The sequence below is a fragment of the Acanthochromis polyacanthus genome, chromosome 4 (assembly GCF_021347895.1).
Source record: "Acanthochromis polyacanthus isolate Apoly-LR-REF ecotype Palm Island chromosome 4, KAUST_Apoly_ChrSc, whole genome shotgun sequence".
In the NCBI taxonomy this organism is placed as follows: Eukaryota; Metazoa; Chordata; class Actinopteri; family Pomacentridae; genus Acanthochromis; species Acanthochromis polyacanthus.
The window spans coordinates 25895862-25910636 of NC_067116.1; the positions used below are offsets into that span (position 1 = coordinate 25895862).

At 42.1% G+C, this 14775-nt stretch overlaps 1 protein-coding gene across 1 annotated transcript in view; it reads right to left on the reverse strand.

Annotated features, from left to right (window-relative positions):
* LOC110967036 (TSC22 domain family protein 1-like) overlaps positions 1 to 14690 on the reverse strand; it is a 36672-nt gene extending 21982 nt beyond the window's left edge. The window contains exon 1 of the mRNA XM_022216546.2: positions 12592 to 14690. Within this exon, the coding sequence (XP_022072238.2) occupies positions 12592 to 14195 (1604 nt within the window). The 5' untranslated portion in view covers positions 14196 to 14690. The remainder of the gene's footprint in view (positions 1 to 12591) is intronic.
* Positions 14691 to 14775: the final 85 nt, after the last annotated feature.

A 14775-nucleotide genomic window follows, 5' to 3' on the forward strand; every position in this document is an offset into this window, starting at 1 on the left:
TCAGACTTCAGCAGTGTTCAAGTCAAGCAGCATCCACTCAGCAAAGACAGGCAAACATGTAAAGTCAGTTAAAGATAAGTGAAAATATGTCACACTGATATGAGCATTCTTGTAAGCAGAGGGTGTTAATTTCTGCCTGAGTTACACATAATTGTTACCATGAGTACAGATGAGTCAGTATAATTCACAATTCAGGGTGGCTCATTCAGCTGGGTGGCAACTGATAGCATCAGCCTGAAGCTACAAAGCCTTCCTGTCTGCTCAATTTCACTTTGCAGGGCTCAAGTTCATTGACTCTGCCGGTTAAATAAAGTGTAGAATTGGTTCCTGAAGCGTGACGCTGGCCCAGTGAACTCTGCCATACTGGCCGTCAGGTCTTTTTCTGTCTCAGCTTGTCAGCTGCTCTGTAACAACACTGGCCTGTCAATTGCCAGTGACTCTGCCTGTGGTCAAGTAGGGAAGCCAGGCAATTGAGAAGTACAAATCTGACAAGAAGTACAAAGGACGTACGGAGCAGACCATGTTCCATCCCAAAGCATGACAACCTGAAATGATTCAAAATACAGCTGGCTCTTAAAAAGTGGTCACTCCAACTTATTTTTTGACTACTGTTAATAATAACCCTTAGTATTCTAAACAGGTAGACCAAGTCTGAAGGGTTTGGTGACTATTAGAATGGGCTCTTTTTGCTGATAAAATATCTAACTACGGTTTATTGCACATGGTTCTACAGGGAGCCATATTTCTAGAAGCCTTCTCCAAGCTCTTTCCAGCTGCTGTATAACTGCTCGCCTGTACATTCATATCTCCATGCAGATGAAGCAGTAGCAGATTCCTGTGACAAATCACAGCCAACTCCTTTTACATACCATACTCTGGGTGTGTCCTTTAGGCATTACATTTGCTGCCCTCAGGTAAACTTTTCTTGATCTTAATTTCTATGTTGTACAATAAGCGTGCAATCCCAAGGCTCCTTTAGCAGGTTTTTAGTGAGGAACAAGGTTCTAGATTACAGTGAAGTTAAGGCACTCTTTAGGAATTTTAAATCCAAAAGTGTTTGAAAGTGTAAAGGAAAAAGATAGAGATTTACAAATGATGATGCTGTAGAAACACTGGACTTAAGTGGTATAAAAAAGTGAATAGAGGCAGACTGCATTGCAAGAAACAGAGGTTTCAGGTCACCACAGCTGCTGGGCCAAAACTATTTAAAAACTAATTTCTGCTGATTATAGAGGACCATATCTATTGAAAATCTAATTTTGGACAAGAACTGTACTTTAGTGCTGCTGGCAGCCTCTCACACCCATGAAATAAACATTTCAGTGACTACTTCAGTGATAAAATGCCAACACACTGCCCTTCCTGGTCTCAGTTGTTGTCTGCTTGCTGAGGTACAGTCACTGACAGGACAGGAAGTGGTGGCTGAATATTTTCCATTGTTTGGTATGGAGTTTTTGGCTGACCTCATTCTGAGCCAAAGCTGCAGGTGGCAAAGTGACAGAATAGTGCAGAGAGGCAGAAAAAGAAAAAAAAATGAGAGAAAAAAAGATGGATGTCAGCCCTCAAATAAATAGCGCAGTCTTTTAGTGAGAATCCATACATAGGAACAAAACTGTGTTTTCTTTTCTTTTCACTTTATTAAGAAAAATAAGAGTATCTTGAAATGCAGAACTCCAGTCAACATGTGCTTCTCAGCTGTGTTCATGTTTCACAGCTCCATGGTAGAAAAGAATGCAGTTGAAATATTTTAACAAGTTAAACATAGAGGCTGACTCAGATGAAAAGTAGAGACATAACGGTGTGAAAGTTCAGTACGAACCAGTTATCCCACCTCACCAAAGTGATGACCAAGAGGTCAACTTGTTTTATGTTAGTTAAATGCTTCTTCAGCACTTAAAAGACTAGAAAAGACTAACAGTGTTAAAGCTGCCAATTAAAAAGCTCAAAAAGAATGAGAGGCTTGTGATGATTAAAATACCAGCATGAGTTTTTACCGAATTCAGCATTTCTCTTAAAGAAATCCAGTGAACAGTGTCTGACTCACAGTGGCATGGTGCAACAAGTTCAGCAAAGGGTTATGAAAGGAATGACCGTTTCATAATGTTACACACACACTAAGATAATCACATAATTACTAGTGTTTTTTTTGTTTTTTTTAAATTGTCTGGATGGAGTCACTGAGTGAAGAAGACAATTTTAGGCACTTATGGCAAATCCAACCTAATTCAGTGATAAGTCAAGGTGCCATCTGTTCAACACCGCTGTTTTAAAAGCGTGAATAAACTGTTATCTGTCTACCCAATCACAATGACTCACATCCATTTCCTTGCAAGAGCCTGCTCATTGTGAGACATCACAAGAGGTGAGGGGCAGAAACTGGTTCTATGCTGACGAGAGGAGACACTCAAGACGAAGTTGAGAAAAAGAAGAGGAAGAAGACGACAGAGGAAGCGTTCGACTGAATGTGAAAGCAGGCTTGAAAGCACAGAAGGAAACTGAGGTTCTTACAAAACCTGCACGTTTCTTAGCTGACAACAGAAAAAAACCTGCTTCGCCTGTATGAATGTTTGATTCATTTTGCAGAACAGATATGTCCTTAGTTGGCCTTTTCAAGCAGTCTCCACTTACTTGCAGCGAACAATCTTCACAACTATTAATAAGAACATGAGTATATTAAAATTACAAATTACAACTTTCATCTTATGAAGCTTATGCCGGTTGACATATTCATGCCTCTGTGGTCAAAAGGTACATAGAAAGCATCTTAAATTCAAATCCATCAAAATAATTAATACATTTGAAGTTTACACTTTACTATGATTCTTATCTTTTCCATGCTGCTACTGATACACATCATCACAAAGAGTTACACCAACTGATCTGCAATTTAGCTGTCGATACAGACGTCCCAAAAGATGTACTTGAAACATACACAAAATTAAAATTGTGAACAAATTCTCTGTAGTTTTACTTGCAGATATTTTGCTAGAAGACTATGCACAATCTCTTGTTAGTCTGACTTGTATCAATATCCACTAGGCGTGGCATCTCAGATCAAAGAGGTGTGCATTAATAAATTCATGTCATTGGTAAGTGAATCCAAGAATTAGTCTTCACACTCATAACTGAGGAATCCTGACAGCTTATATTTTTTTATGCTAAAACAGACTCGGTCAAATGAGCTGCAGAGTTACACTTCATCCTAAAACTGATTCATCTCATTGCATGCATACTCGCATACCTACACACAGGAGACCTACACCCCCCATGGGAAGACGACTCCAAGGGACCGAGGAACAATAGCTAGCAGTGATTGGTTATTGAAAAGGAGACTGGGAGAAAAAAAGCTCCCAGACTCTGGAGACGCAGAGTGGAAGCCAAACATGAGCTACCCCCTAAAATCGCTAATTCACTCTTTCTTCTCTTCAACTCTCTCAGCCAATCCCACACTGTCATACCACAACACACACACACAGACACACAAGAGCAGAGAACAGATGAAGAGTCACAGATACCAGCGAGCCAGATCAGTCAAAGAAACCCACTGAAAGCAGGCTAGAGCGCAGAGAGAGGATGGATGACTCAAACGCAGCTGCCTGCCATGCTTTCCACACATCCTCATTAGTCACTATGCAGACATAGTGGGCTCCGGGGGGCCCGACACACTGAAAACTTGTTGTTCAACTTTTGCTTCTCACTCTGGGAGACTGAATGACTTGACACACAGCTTAACATTTTCTACAGCAGTCGGGTAGCTTTTTCAGAGCTGATACATTGATGTCCAAAAGACTTCCAGTGGACTCTCCTTCATTCCTAAAGACTAAGCTCTGTGGTCAGCCTTAAAAGCCTTCCCCCACAAAAAAAGCTGAATCACCTCGAAACTGCTTTAACCCCAGATGATCTGAATATTCCTCTTTTCTTGCTCCGAGACATCTTTTTCACCCACTACCAAATTTATCCTCCATCAATAGCATTATTTTTACACCAAATCAGAAAGACAGCACAAAACACTGATGTGGCAATTTCTACGTAGCCGTTGTGCAGAAATCGCAGCATCTGACACTTGCAAAAAACTAAACAAAAAAAGGTCCATGAATAGACTGAGAAGCTTTTCTCTTTTTCACTTCCTTAATTTTGTATTAGAATATCTGACTTTACGGTAAACCAACAGACAGAGACAACAAAATCGGAAATATGCGAGTGGACTCTGGAGGAGGGAGGCCTCTGAAGCGTCACAGTTGTCAGAAGGGTGGTTTCTTTAAAACACACAATGATCTTAATGCCAGAAAGCTCAATGTGATGTTAATCTTATCCAGTCAGTGAAGCTTTCTTTTGGCCCGCTTTCTAAATTTATTTCCCACAGCTGAAAGCATTGAAAGTCACAACCATGAAAGACGCAAAACTATTTTGAGTCTTTCAACAGATAAACCTCCACAGTAGTGTTGCACGGTGTGCCAACACTAGAAAGGCATCGCAACACCCAGTCAATAAAAACAGCACCATTACCCCCCCACCCATTTTCTAAGTATCATTTCTTTAAGAATGAGTGTTTTAATAGAAGCTCTATTTCCTGGGCTGCATCCATGTGTGACAGCAGGGCAGTGTGTGTGTGTGTGTGTGTGTGGGTGTGTGGGTGTGTGGGTGTAGCACTCTGCTTCCACTCCCTGCAGGCACAGTGGGTGTGCCAACCATTTCTTCTCTCACTCATAAGCACACTGCAACTTTTATTGTAACACAACGAGAGGCATGGCTGCAAATACAAGCGCTCTTGCCAACTGTCCACAGACTGTCCACAGAGCAAAATATGGCACCGTTTCACTTACATAGCTGACAGTAAGGGCCCACGGACACCATAAAGTCTGTTGGTAAAAGATGTTTTAAACTTACGCAGTCTAACTGAGCCAAAACGCACAACTTGGCAAAGCATCTGACAGATATGCCAACTTGTTTAAAAGAATCAAAGAGTGACAGGTAAGCGAGTGTGGTAGATTACATAATTATATTAGGCCCATGACCTGAAATACAAGTCAAACGAGTGATTTATTTACTGACAAACAAAACGTTTTCCCCATCAGAGTTTGGTGAAACAATTACAGGCCATGATAATTGTTTAATGTGGTGTTATCTTGTTAGCAAATATACCAATGTGGCAAACATCTCTACATGCAAATATAACATTCACACTGGTTATGTCAGCTTTATGTCAGAGAGAGAGGCAAAAACATATGAACAGTTGATTTTAATGGAAGGGTTTCTCTAGTTCTGGTGGAATATGAAAATGTTTGAACATATTATGACACAATAATTCACTTCACATCCTAAACTGCCTTGCATTGATATTTTCTGTCTTATTCGATCACTTTTCCTGAGGTTTGGGGTTTTTTCTATAGTAGTGTCGATATTTTTCAGGTTGAAGTCATGATTTTGGTCATCTTCACAGCACTGGTTGTAGTGTGTAACATGCTAAAGTCTTTTTAACATGCTAACGTGTTGTAGAGGGAGGACCACAGTTTAAGACATTTATTTTTACACTTATTACAATTATTTTCCTCATAAATCAATAATAAATTGTTTAATCCACTTTTTTTTAAAATAATGCTGTCAATCACAAGTTTTCTAAGACCAGGCAGATTTCGTTAGATTATTTTCTGCCAACAGTCAAAACTAAAACAATAGAATTTTCTATCACACGACAGCAAAACCTTTTTCTGGAAACATGACTAGATTAGTTACATAAATAGTTTATAAGAATAATTTTCTGCCAATCAAACAACTGATTGTTTAACTCATTGTTGCAATGCTACAATTGCATTTTTTTTATAAAGACTGGTACTGACTGAGGCCCACACCAAAGTAGTAGACTTCAGAAAGTCATCTAAATTTATTCTATGCTCTTAAGCAACAGCAGAGTTTAAATACTTTTGCTTCTCAAGGTGACAGGGCTCAGCACATTTTCTAACTCGCCAGTCCAGCTCACGATAGTTTTTTTGGACAAATATAAATGACTGAAAAGGTCTTCTTGCAGTATATTTCCAGCAAGGAACTGTGGTCTCTGACAACTGTTCTTTTCCTTCTTGTTGAGTTCTACCCGTGTGCCCTTTATAGGCTTCAACTGAGTTCACGTTTTCTATTTTTTCGCATTAGACTGAGAGCTAAATAAACAACTGACAAAAAATTAAAGACCAGTTAAAATATCACTGCTTAGTCATTTTTGCCATTTGGAAAAATTGCACAAGTTGAGCTTTAGAAAGCACAAATGGAACGGATGAGTAAAACAAAGACATAATACTAATGTATTCTTGATTGATCAAAAGCATACTAGTGATTAATTTATCACTGCTAAACTGCTAATATCACAAGCCAAGGTGACTCTGCAGCCACTGGAACATTGCACAATCACTTGGCTCAGCGTAGCCCCCCTTCTTCATGTAACAAGTACAGACTGGTAACAAGGACCTGTCAACAGAATGTCCCTTTGCTCAGAAAGGAGTTGGAACATACTTAAAATGCTGTAATGACATAAAAAGGGGGTCCAACGTGTTCCCTCCTGAGCCAATTTTGGACAAGACAACAAACACCAACAGTTTAGAGACATTGTCCTCATTCCTGGAACAGCCTGCAAAAAATACTCTGTGGCTGATTCAATTGCTTTGCTTCCAGCACAAACTGAGTTAGCTACAGTGGGCCGCCAGGAGCGTGGTTGTTTACTTGCCTTGGCAGATCCACTCTAATTGGAAGTGATCCCCTGACCACATCTTGCTGAGATAACAGGGTGGGTCCTGCTATGCTAACTTATTCAACCACTTTGCCTCTCGCCACAGGCCTCTTTGGATCTCTATAAAAAAAATAGACAAATATAACAAATCTGACATGTTTTAAAATCAAACACACTTCACTGTACCATCACAAAAAGGGGGGATTGTTTTATAAGCACTGCGAGAGTAGTTCCAGGAGACCTGATTAAAAGCCAAATCTGGTCGGTTATTACGCTTGTAAAAACTGCTGGTGATTGCTCAACACCTAAACCTCCACTGCAAGTTTAAAGCAAAGAGAAGTCCAAGTATAAACTGAGGCTTCTCATCAAAGAACAGCTCGCTTAAAGTTAATTAAAACAAAAAAGACCATGGTGTCAATGGAAAACAAAAATGGCATCAGCATTTTAGCAGAAGTGTGCATATTAACAGCTCACTTACAAGAAACAGAGCAGCTACGTTAGACAGAGACAGACGGGGGGGCAGGGTCAGTGGTCCAGCCCAAAAACAGAGCTGTTGCAGACTCGTGTGCTCGTGCTGTAGCCCTGACCGTCCCACAATCACAGCCATTCAGGGCTCCTGGAATATGTCCCTTGAAAGTTCAGGCAGGTCAACTATCTGTGGAAAATAGCTGCTCCCTTGCTTCCAGGCACTGCAGCAACCAAACTACAACCCACACCCACACACACACCATCCCAAACCTGACTCCCCATCCCACCCTGTCCTCACTCCCTCCCCACTTCTGTATTAAAACTGTCAAGCTGCCAAGAGGTAAAACAGAAGAAAGCACCACATACAAGTATTGATCATGTGCACCTCAGGACTACAAATAATCAATAGAGACAAGCATTCTTGAAGCAATTTCATTTTCCTACAAACCTTCAAACATCCTAATTTATTTCTTGCCATACCAGGTTTTAGTAGGTGTTGAAATATACCAGTTAACAACAAAGCCCTTTGTCAGTTCACTGACACAGTCATGAGCAACAGCAGAGCAAAGATTCTTCACCTCTTAGGACTCAACACTAATGACCGTCCTACTTAACACATGGCATTCAAGCAAACAGCAACTGTTTCTCACCTGCTACAAAGTAAACATCCCAAAAAAAATGATTGAAAACAGCAAATACATATACGATATGTCGTATGTAACCACTGACACACTACAGAATATGTGTGGTTAACTTAAAACTTTGTAAATGTGTAACAAAAACTTCAACAGTCTGTTTAAGACTGAAGGAAATAGTCAAAGGAACCTGAGACAAAGAACATTAACTAGACAAACAACTCCAATCAGATTTAGGGCTTGAAACATTAGAACAAAAAAATAAACAAAATTATTCTTCCGCAGCCATCTATGACTGCACAGTGACATATAAAAAAGCACTTTTGTGACACAACAGAATCAGCTGAGAACCATTTAGGAATACCTTCTAAGCTCCTCCTAAGCTTCAAGTAAATCCAGTATTAACTCATATTTGCTGGCAGTTGCTTTAACGTCTACCGTGAGCATTAAAGGTTGACGTTTCTTCACATGATCACAAGAAAGACTGCTCACCACTTACTGGGTATCATTGTTTTCCTGTCTGCTACAGAAACTGCACCTCATTTGGAGGTACACGACTCACAAGTTCCACTAAGTTGAACTCCCTCTCACTTTGCTGCTGACCTTTCATGAAGCTTTCAATCAGATTGCAAGTTTATGTGACATTCAATGTTATGCGGGGAGAAATTCGCCTTGTGTGTATTTGAGTTTCCACAACTGCACGGTGACATCATGTGTCAGCTATCGGACAAGTCGAGGAGGTCTGTAAATTTGGCAGTTGGTTCATTGACTTCACTGCTGATAAGAGCGGCGGCCTTTTAATCTGGCGGAAGCAAACAAAAGTTTATAAAACCACGCTTGTGACACTACAGTGACTGGTTGAAACCCCCATAACGCACAAGAACAATAACGATCACTCTTGCATTTCACAGTCTTCAGACACAGCATACTGTGTTGCTCACAGCTATGCATGTGTATGTATGCACAAAGGTGAGGCGGCACACTTTTAAATAAAAAACTGCAGATGAAAATGTACTTACAACCTGTTCATCACCCACGCAAGATATTTTCCTACTACAGCATTACAGCCAAGGTCAAAAGTCACAGAAAGTGTATTTAATCTTTCATCAGTGCAATTCTGCAGGCTTCACCTCAGGGTAAATAATTATTTTGAGCACAGAAAAAAAAAAATCTAAACAGTTTTTTTTCTTAAAGACTGGTCCACTGACAGTGCGTCAAGAAAAATAGCAAAAAAAAGTTTCAGGCTGTTTTACAGAGAGATCAGAGGAAGGTGTGCAGGACAAAAAAAAGCACAGAAGTGAAAGGAAATGAAAAGTGAGAGCATGTAGTGGAGGGAAAAGTGACAAAAAGGCGGTTTCTCACTACCGTACAAGCAAATCCAGGAAAAGATTATTGTATTATTAGTACTGTTAAAGAGCAAATGACTCAACATACAAGAAGTAATATATAAAATACTCCTCCCACATAATTAATGTTTTCTGCAAAATCACACGAGTATTTTAGTAGTGTCTTAGATGTGTACAAGTCATCAGTAATCAATTCATTCACAGTCATATATCAATCAGAATACCCACTTTGATTTATGCTTCCTTCCAATAAAATTGCATAATAAACTGTCTAACAGAATTAACCACTGATTGTGTTCCCTCCTACTGTATAATGAAGTCATCAGTGTTAGACTGCTCAAGAATATGTAATCAATTATGGATTTATAATTAACATTCCTAATCGAGGCAGTACAGCAGTGAGGTGGCCTGTAGCAGAAAAAGTAATTGAGTTGAAGACCAAGTGCTCCTATCGAAGGAAACCAATTTGTCTCAGAGGGCAGCTTCATCACTTTATTTGGCAAAGATGCAGTGCGCCGAGCATAAACGCTAACCATTCCAAGCTGAGGGGAAATCATTGTCATCTCAAAACTCCACCCCCACAATGCTTTGTTCCACTTTTGCGATGCACTCTAATTCAAAACAGAACAATGAAACTTGGAACAGATTCCTCAGCGAGACAGAGCTCGTACACTGAACAATGCACCGCTGCCAAGAGAAGCAAGTTGGAAAATCTATGTCCTGTCATAATGGGGTGTGTTCCTTGAAATATGTTTTTCTTTTTTTTGTCTTCATGGAGATTTACAAGAAAGTTATGAGTTAACAAGGCATTTTAATTACAGCCAGTGATAGTTAAAATTATGCCCATGACTGCCAACTTGCCTTTGGGCCCTATAACCTCACTTGCAAAGGTTTGAGGCTTACCAAAATTTAATGTGTACATATAGAAGGCAGGCTGAATCCATATGAATTGTTTCATAAACAACAACAGTATCTACAAACGTACAGCTGCTAGGAGCAACAAAGGGGGTTAAAGTCAAGGCGTATCGTACATATAGTAAGCTTCTTCCTCAATGCCATCACCCTAAAAAACAGCAGAGCCATTCCTCCACATCTGTACAATATATCAGTGGACATATACATTACTTTTTGGAAGATGAACCACATTCTTTACATTTCTTTTTAATATTCTCTTTCCATATTCCTAGAGTGGCACCAACAGCCGAAACCAAATTCCTTGTATGGTGTGTATGTACTTGGTCATGAAAGCTGATTCTGATATTGTAAAATTGATTACCAATTCTTCGGCATTGCACTTGCTGAAACATTTGCTACGTTCAATATGAAACCTTCCTTCAAGTAAATTAGAATTTATCTGTATCCAAAATACCGGACGAAAGGACAACAACTTGTGTACATGTTTTGGATCGGCCACAGTCTTATGCTCGGTTCACAGCTCAGGCCCCTGGAGGGAAAAGTCTTAACTGTATTTATAAATGCATGTAATATATCCCTACATGTAATGGAATAAGTAGAACAACTCTCCATTCAACTGACTTTGTATTATGTCAGATTAAGTATGCAGAGTCTTAGCCACCTCTGTTGAAATGGCACAAAAATAAACACACAACATATAGAGAAGATGCCAACTGATGCACTCGTATCTCATATCAGTCAGGACAAACACCAAAACTGGCTTAAAACATGGCATTGATCCACTGGATTAGAAGATGTAATGACCATATTGCTTGTGTTGACAGAGTTTTTTATGAATTTGTGACAAGAGCAGACTTTTACCTAAAGAAAATTTAGTCATTTATGTCAAGATAAAATGAGGGAGTATACAACGAACAAGAAGGAGCGTAAATGCCTCAATGGTGAGCGACAAGTCAACAGTAAGTTAATCTGATGTTTCAACATGGACATCTCCAACTAGACCTTTAGTCTGAGAAGCAGAGCAGAAAACAGTCCTCATCCTGCTGATTCAGTCTGGCCATGTCATCGCTGCCACAAACAGAGCAGCTTACGCGCTTGGTATCGCTGCCACAGGTGTGTGTGTGTGTGTGTGTGTGTGTGTGTGTGATGTAGGTGTGTGTGCTCCCGTCTGTCTGTCCTCTCCACCTCCCTGACACGTCCTGTCCTGTCCTGCTGCCAGCATCACCATAGTTACTCAGATAGCCACGAATGTCACTGCTTTTTTTAATCTTGCTAACAGATAGACACACACAGGTATGATGAGGGAAAGGGCACTGATAGTAAAATCAAGGACAACACACACTGTCTCTGCCCTCTACACATTATCAATCCATGTTTGATTCTGCCAGAATAAAGTCTCTTGTGGAACAATAATTAGCTTTTCATGTAACTTTACTGAAGGAGATAAAAATCATGTCCTTAAATGCACACATACACACCTCTTCCTCTGGCTGTATCAGTCACAGTATGCACAGAAGAACAGAACAAAGCACACTGATAAACACTGAGGCCTACATAAATACAGGACAGACCATGCACGTGTGTGTACGTGGACACCAGCTCTCATCAAGGTTATTCTTGGCTCAAACATCACCTTGCCAGCAGCACTGTTAGCTTGGAATGGCAAAGAGTGGCAACATTTCACCTGAAGCTCTGCGAGGGCCATTCGACAGACCCTAAAATAGAGTGTGTACATTAGAAGAGTACTGTAGGCAAGGGGAAGAGTTTGTATTTACACGGCTGAAGGTAGGGAGACTGGGAAAACTGCCCAGGGCGAGTATGCAAGCCGTCTCTCCTAGACGGGCAGGGGAATAAAAGCCAGCCGTTCAGATTTGGGGAGTAGTTCTCCTCTCAGCTACAAAACACAGCTACTGCGTGTGTTGTATCTTATTCAAGGGTTTGTTAACAACCAAAAGCCCAAGCACTGTCTATGGTTAAATGGGAGTTTGAGGGAGGCGTGTGTGTGTGGATGTCTGAATAGACAAGTTACTATCCAGTTTTGTGGGTTGCCTATTAATGACAAAGAAAATTCCTCCTTTCTCTGTCAGGTTTTATTTGCTTTCTACTCTTTTTTCCACCTTTCTCCTTATCGACAACTTTACATTTTAAAAACAGAACAAAGGAAGAAATTCTGTTTGACCTATCATTCTTTGAGTACAACCCAGCACTTTTAACTACCGTGTTCTTTACTTGGAAAGGGGGAGGCGTGTTTCACAGTGTAAAGTATGACCACACTGCTACAGAATGAAACAAGAATGCTTAGTATGAAGGCAAAGTTCCAGACACACACAAACTACCTCTAACAGTGTACCTGTGATGCTCCAGGCAAACACCTTCCCTCCTCCCCACCATAAACCCTAGCAGACATTCACACTGTAATACTGCATTATTGATCTCCCACTGCTAAACAAAGAACAAAACATGATAGTAAAAATTCTTTTCTTACAGGCATTTTTATAATATACCCTCTTACCTGTCTTCATCCACATCCATGGTGATATGGATGCCAAACAGAGTGTTGACTGCAGGATTGGGCAGGCTCAGGCCCTCACTGATGAGAGGCTTTACACCATCTTTGCCAGGAACCACACCGACACTGTGCAGAGGTAGGACATCTGTCTTCTGTCTACTATCTTCTGCCTGGTTGCTGAAGCCGGAGAGAAGGCCTGTTGTTACTCCTCCATGAGCTCCCTGGAGCTGGACAAGTCCTCCTGTGCCAGGCACCTGACTTGGCACACCAGGAGAGGTGTTGGTTGTGCTGGGCACTGTGGCAGGCACGTTCTGGCCACCACTGTGGGAAATGGCGGTGGTGACGGAGGGTGCAGGGACACTGCCTAACCCTCCTGAAGGCTGAGTCTGGCTGACAGGCTGCTGCTGTCCACTTCCTGGAAGGATGGGGGCCAGGGCTGGTGCGTTCCCCACCTGTAGCAGCAGGCCCTGTGCTGAAGTTGATTCTACACCCAGTGCTTGTGCTCCTTGACCAGCAGGGGTGATTAAAGGCGAGGGTACCTGGCTGGCTGCAGGCCCCACACCCAGGGAAGTCATAGGTTGATTCTGAGAGCTTGAACCAAAGTGGTGTTGATGATAGTCTGGGTGGCCAGATGAGAGACCAGAGGGATGAGCAGAATAGGCAAATGGCTGAGCCTGCGTGGTAGGAGGTACAATGGGGGACTTCTGTTGCATGGCACCTTGGTGCACACCATTGAGGCTGTTGGAGAGGAATGTTTGGGGAGCAACAGGCTGTACATTGACCTGGACCTGCTGTGGTTGCTGTGATGCTGACGTTGTATACCCTGTGGGCTGGAAGGCACTTGCTCCGCTTCCTATCTGAGAAACCAAGCTGTAGCCTTGCTGCACAGACTCTGAAGGATGGGTTTGGGCGGGGAGCCCAACAGAGACAGAGTAGCCACTATCCGTGGTGTTCTCCAAAACTTGTGCGGAAAACACACTGCTAGTGACAATAGAATTACTAGTGGCCCCTAGTCCACTGTCCCTTTCTGTACTGTGATCAAGAGTTACAGTTGGCTTTATGCTATCCACAGTCCGATTTGAATCTGAATCTCTCTCATAGAACTCAGTGCATGTCCACCTGCCCCGTCTGAAGGGCTCACCAGTACCATGGTCAAGTTTAATGACCCTGAAACGGGAACTACAATGGGCGCTTGCAGGAGCTGTATGAGCCACACTGGTGGAGACTGTGGCAGCAGGGACTGAGCTTGGAACAATGGGCTGAGTAGTAGCTGGCACAGGCACACTTCCTCCTACATTATGTGGGGTGACACGGCCGGTGCCCAAACTTTTATAATTCAGTCCCCCATTGACAGGACCCGTGTGAGGCAGCTGGCTCTCCTGAGGCTCTCCTACGTTGTTTAAGGTTTCCTCAGATGAGCTCCTGTCACACACCCCCAGGTCGGTCCGAGGAACGTCAAATATTTCCGTGGACACGTCTTCTGTCCGGGACTCGTCCGGATCTTCCAGGCTCTCGGTGTCGTCGGGGATGCTGCTGGCCGCCACCTGAGCCTGGATTACACTTGTGATCTGGAAACAACTTTTCTTCTTTGCTGGCATTTTCGACATGTTGACTATCTGCGTCAGGCTCCCAGATGAAACAAAGTGCAGCACTACTGTCTTGCGAAGAAATTCACAGTTGAGGGATATGAAATTGACACGTACCGTTACAGGACATTTCCATACCGTTCCACTTTCTTTTTTTTTGTCCAAAAAAGCGTCACAACCAAGACCAGACACGGTCAAACTCCCGAAACGTTCCGCGGTGTCCGGTCACAGCACACGGACGAAAGCTGGTCTCTTGCTCCGGCCTCTTTAACACCCGGTCGGCCTTCCTTGTGTCCCGGTAGCGGAGTTGCAAACAGGCCTTTGTCAAAGTTCTTGTTCAGCAGCTGCCACCGGTACTTTAGTCTGAGGCGGGCCCGGTCTCTAAGCCCACTCTTCTCTCTCAGCTTTATGTATTTCTCGCCAATTAGCCAAGTTAGCTGCTGTTAGCTAGTTTTCCCTACCTCGGCACCAGCATGTGCGACATCATGATGTAAACAAATTCCTCTATTTCTCAAAAACAAAATATAGTCCAGCAGTAGACAGAAAAAACGTCTACAAGTCGGTGAAGTTTGCCTCTCGCAGAGTGGACAGCACTTTTGGC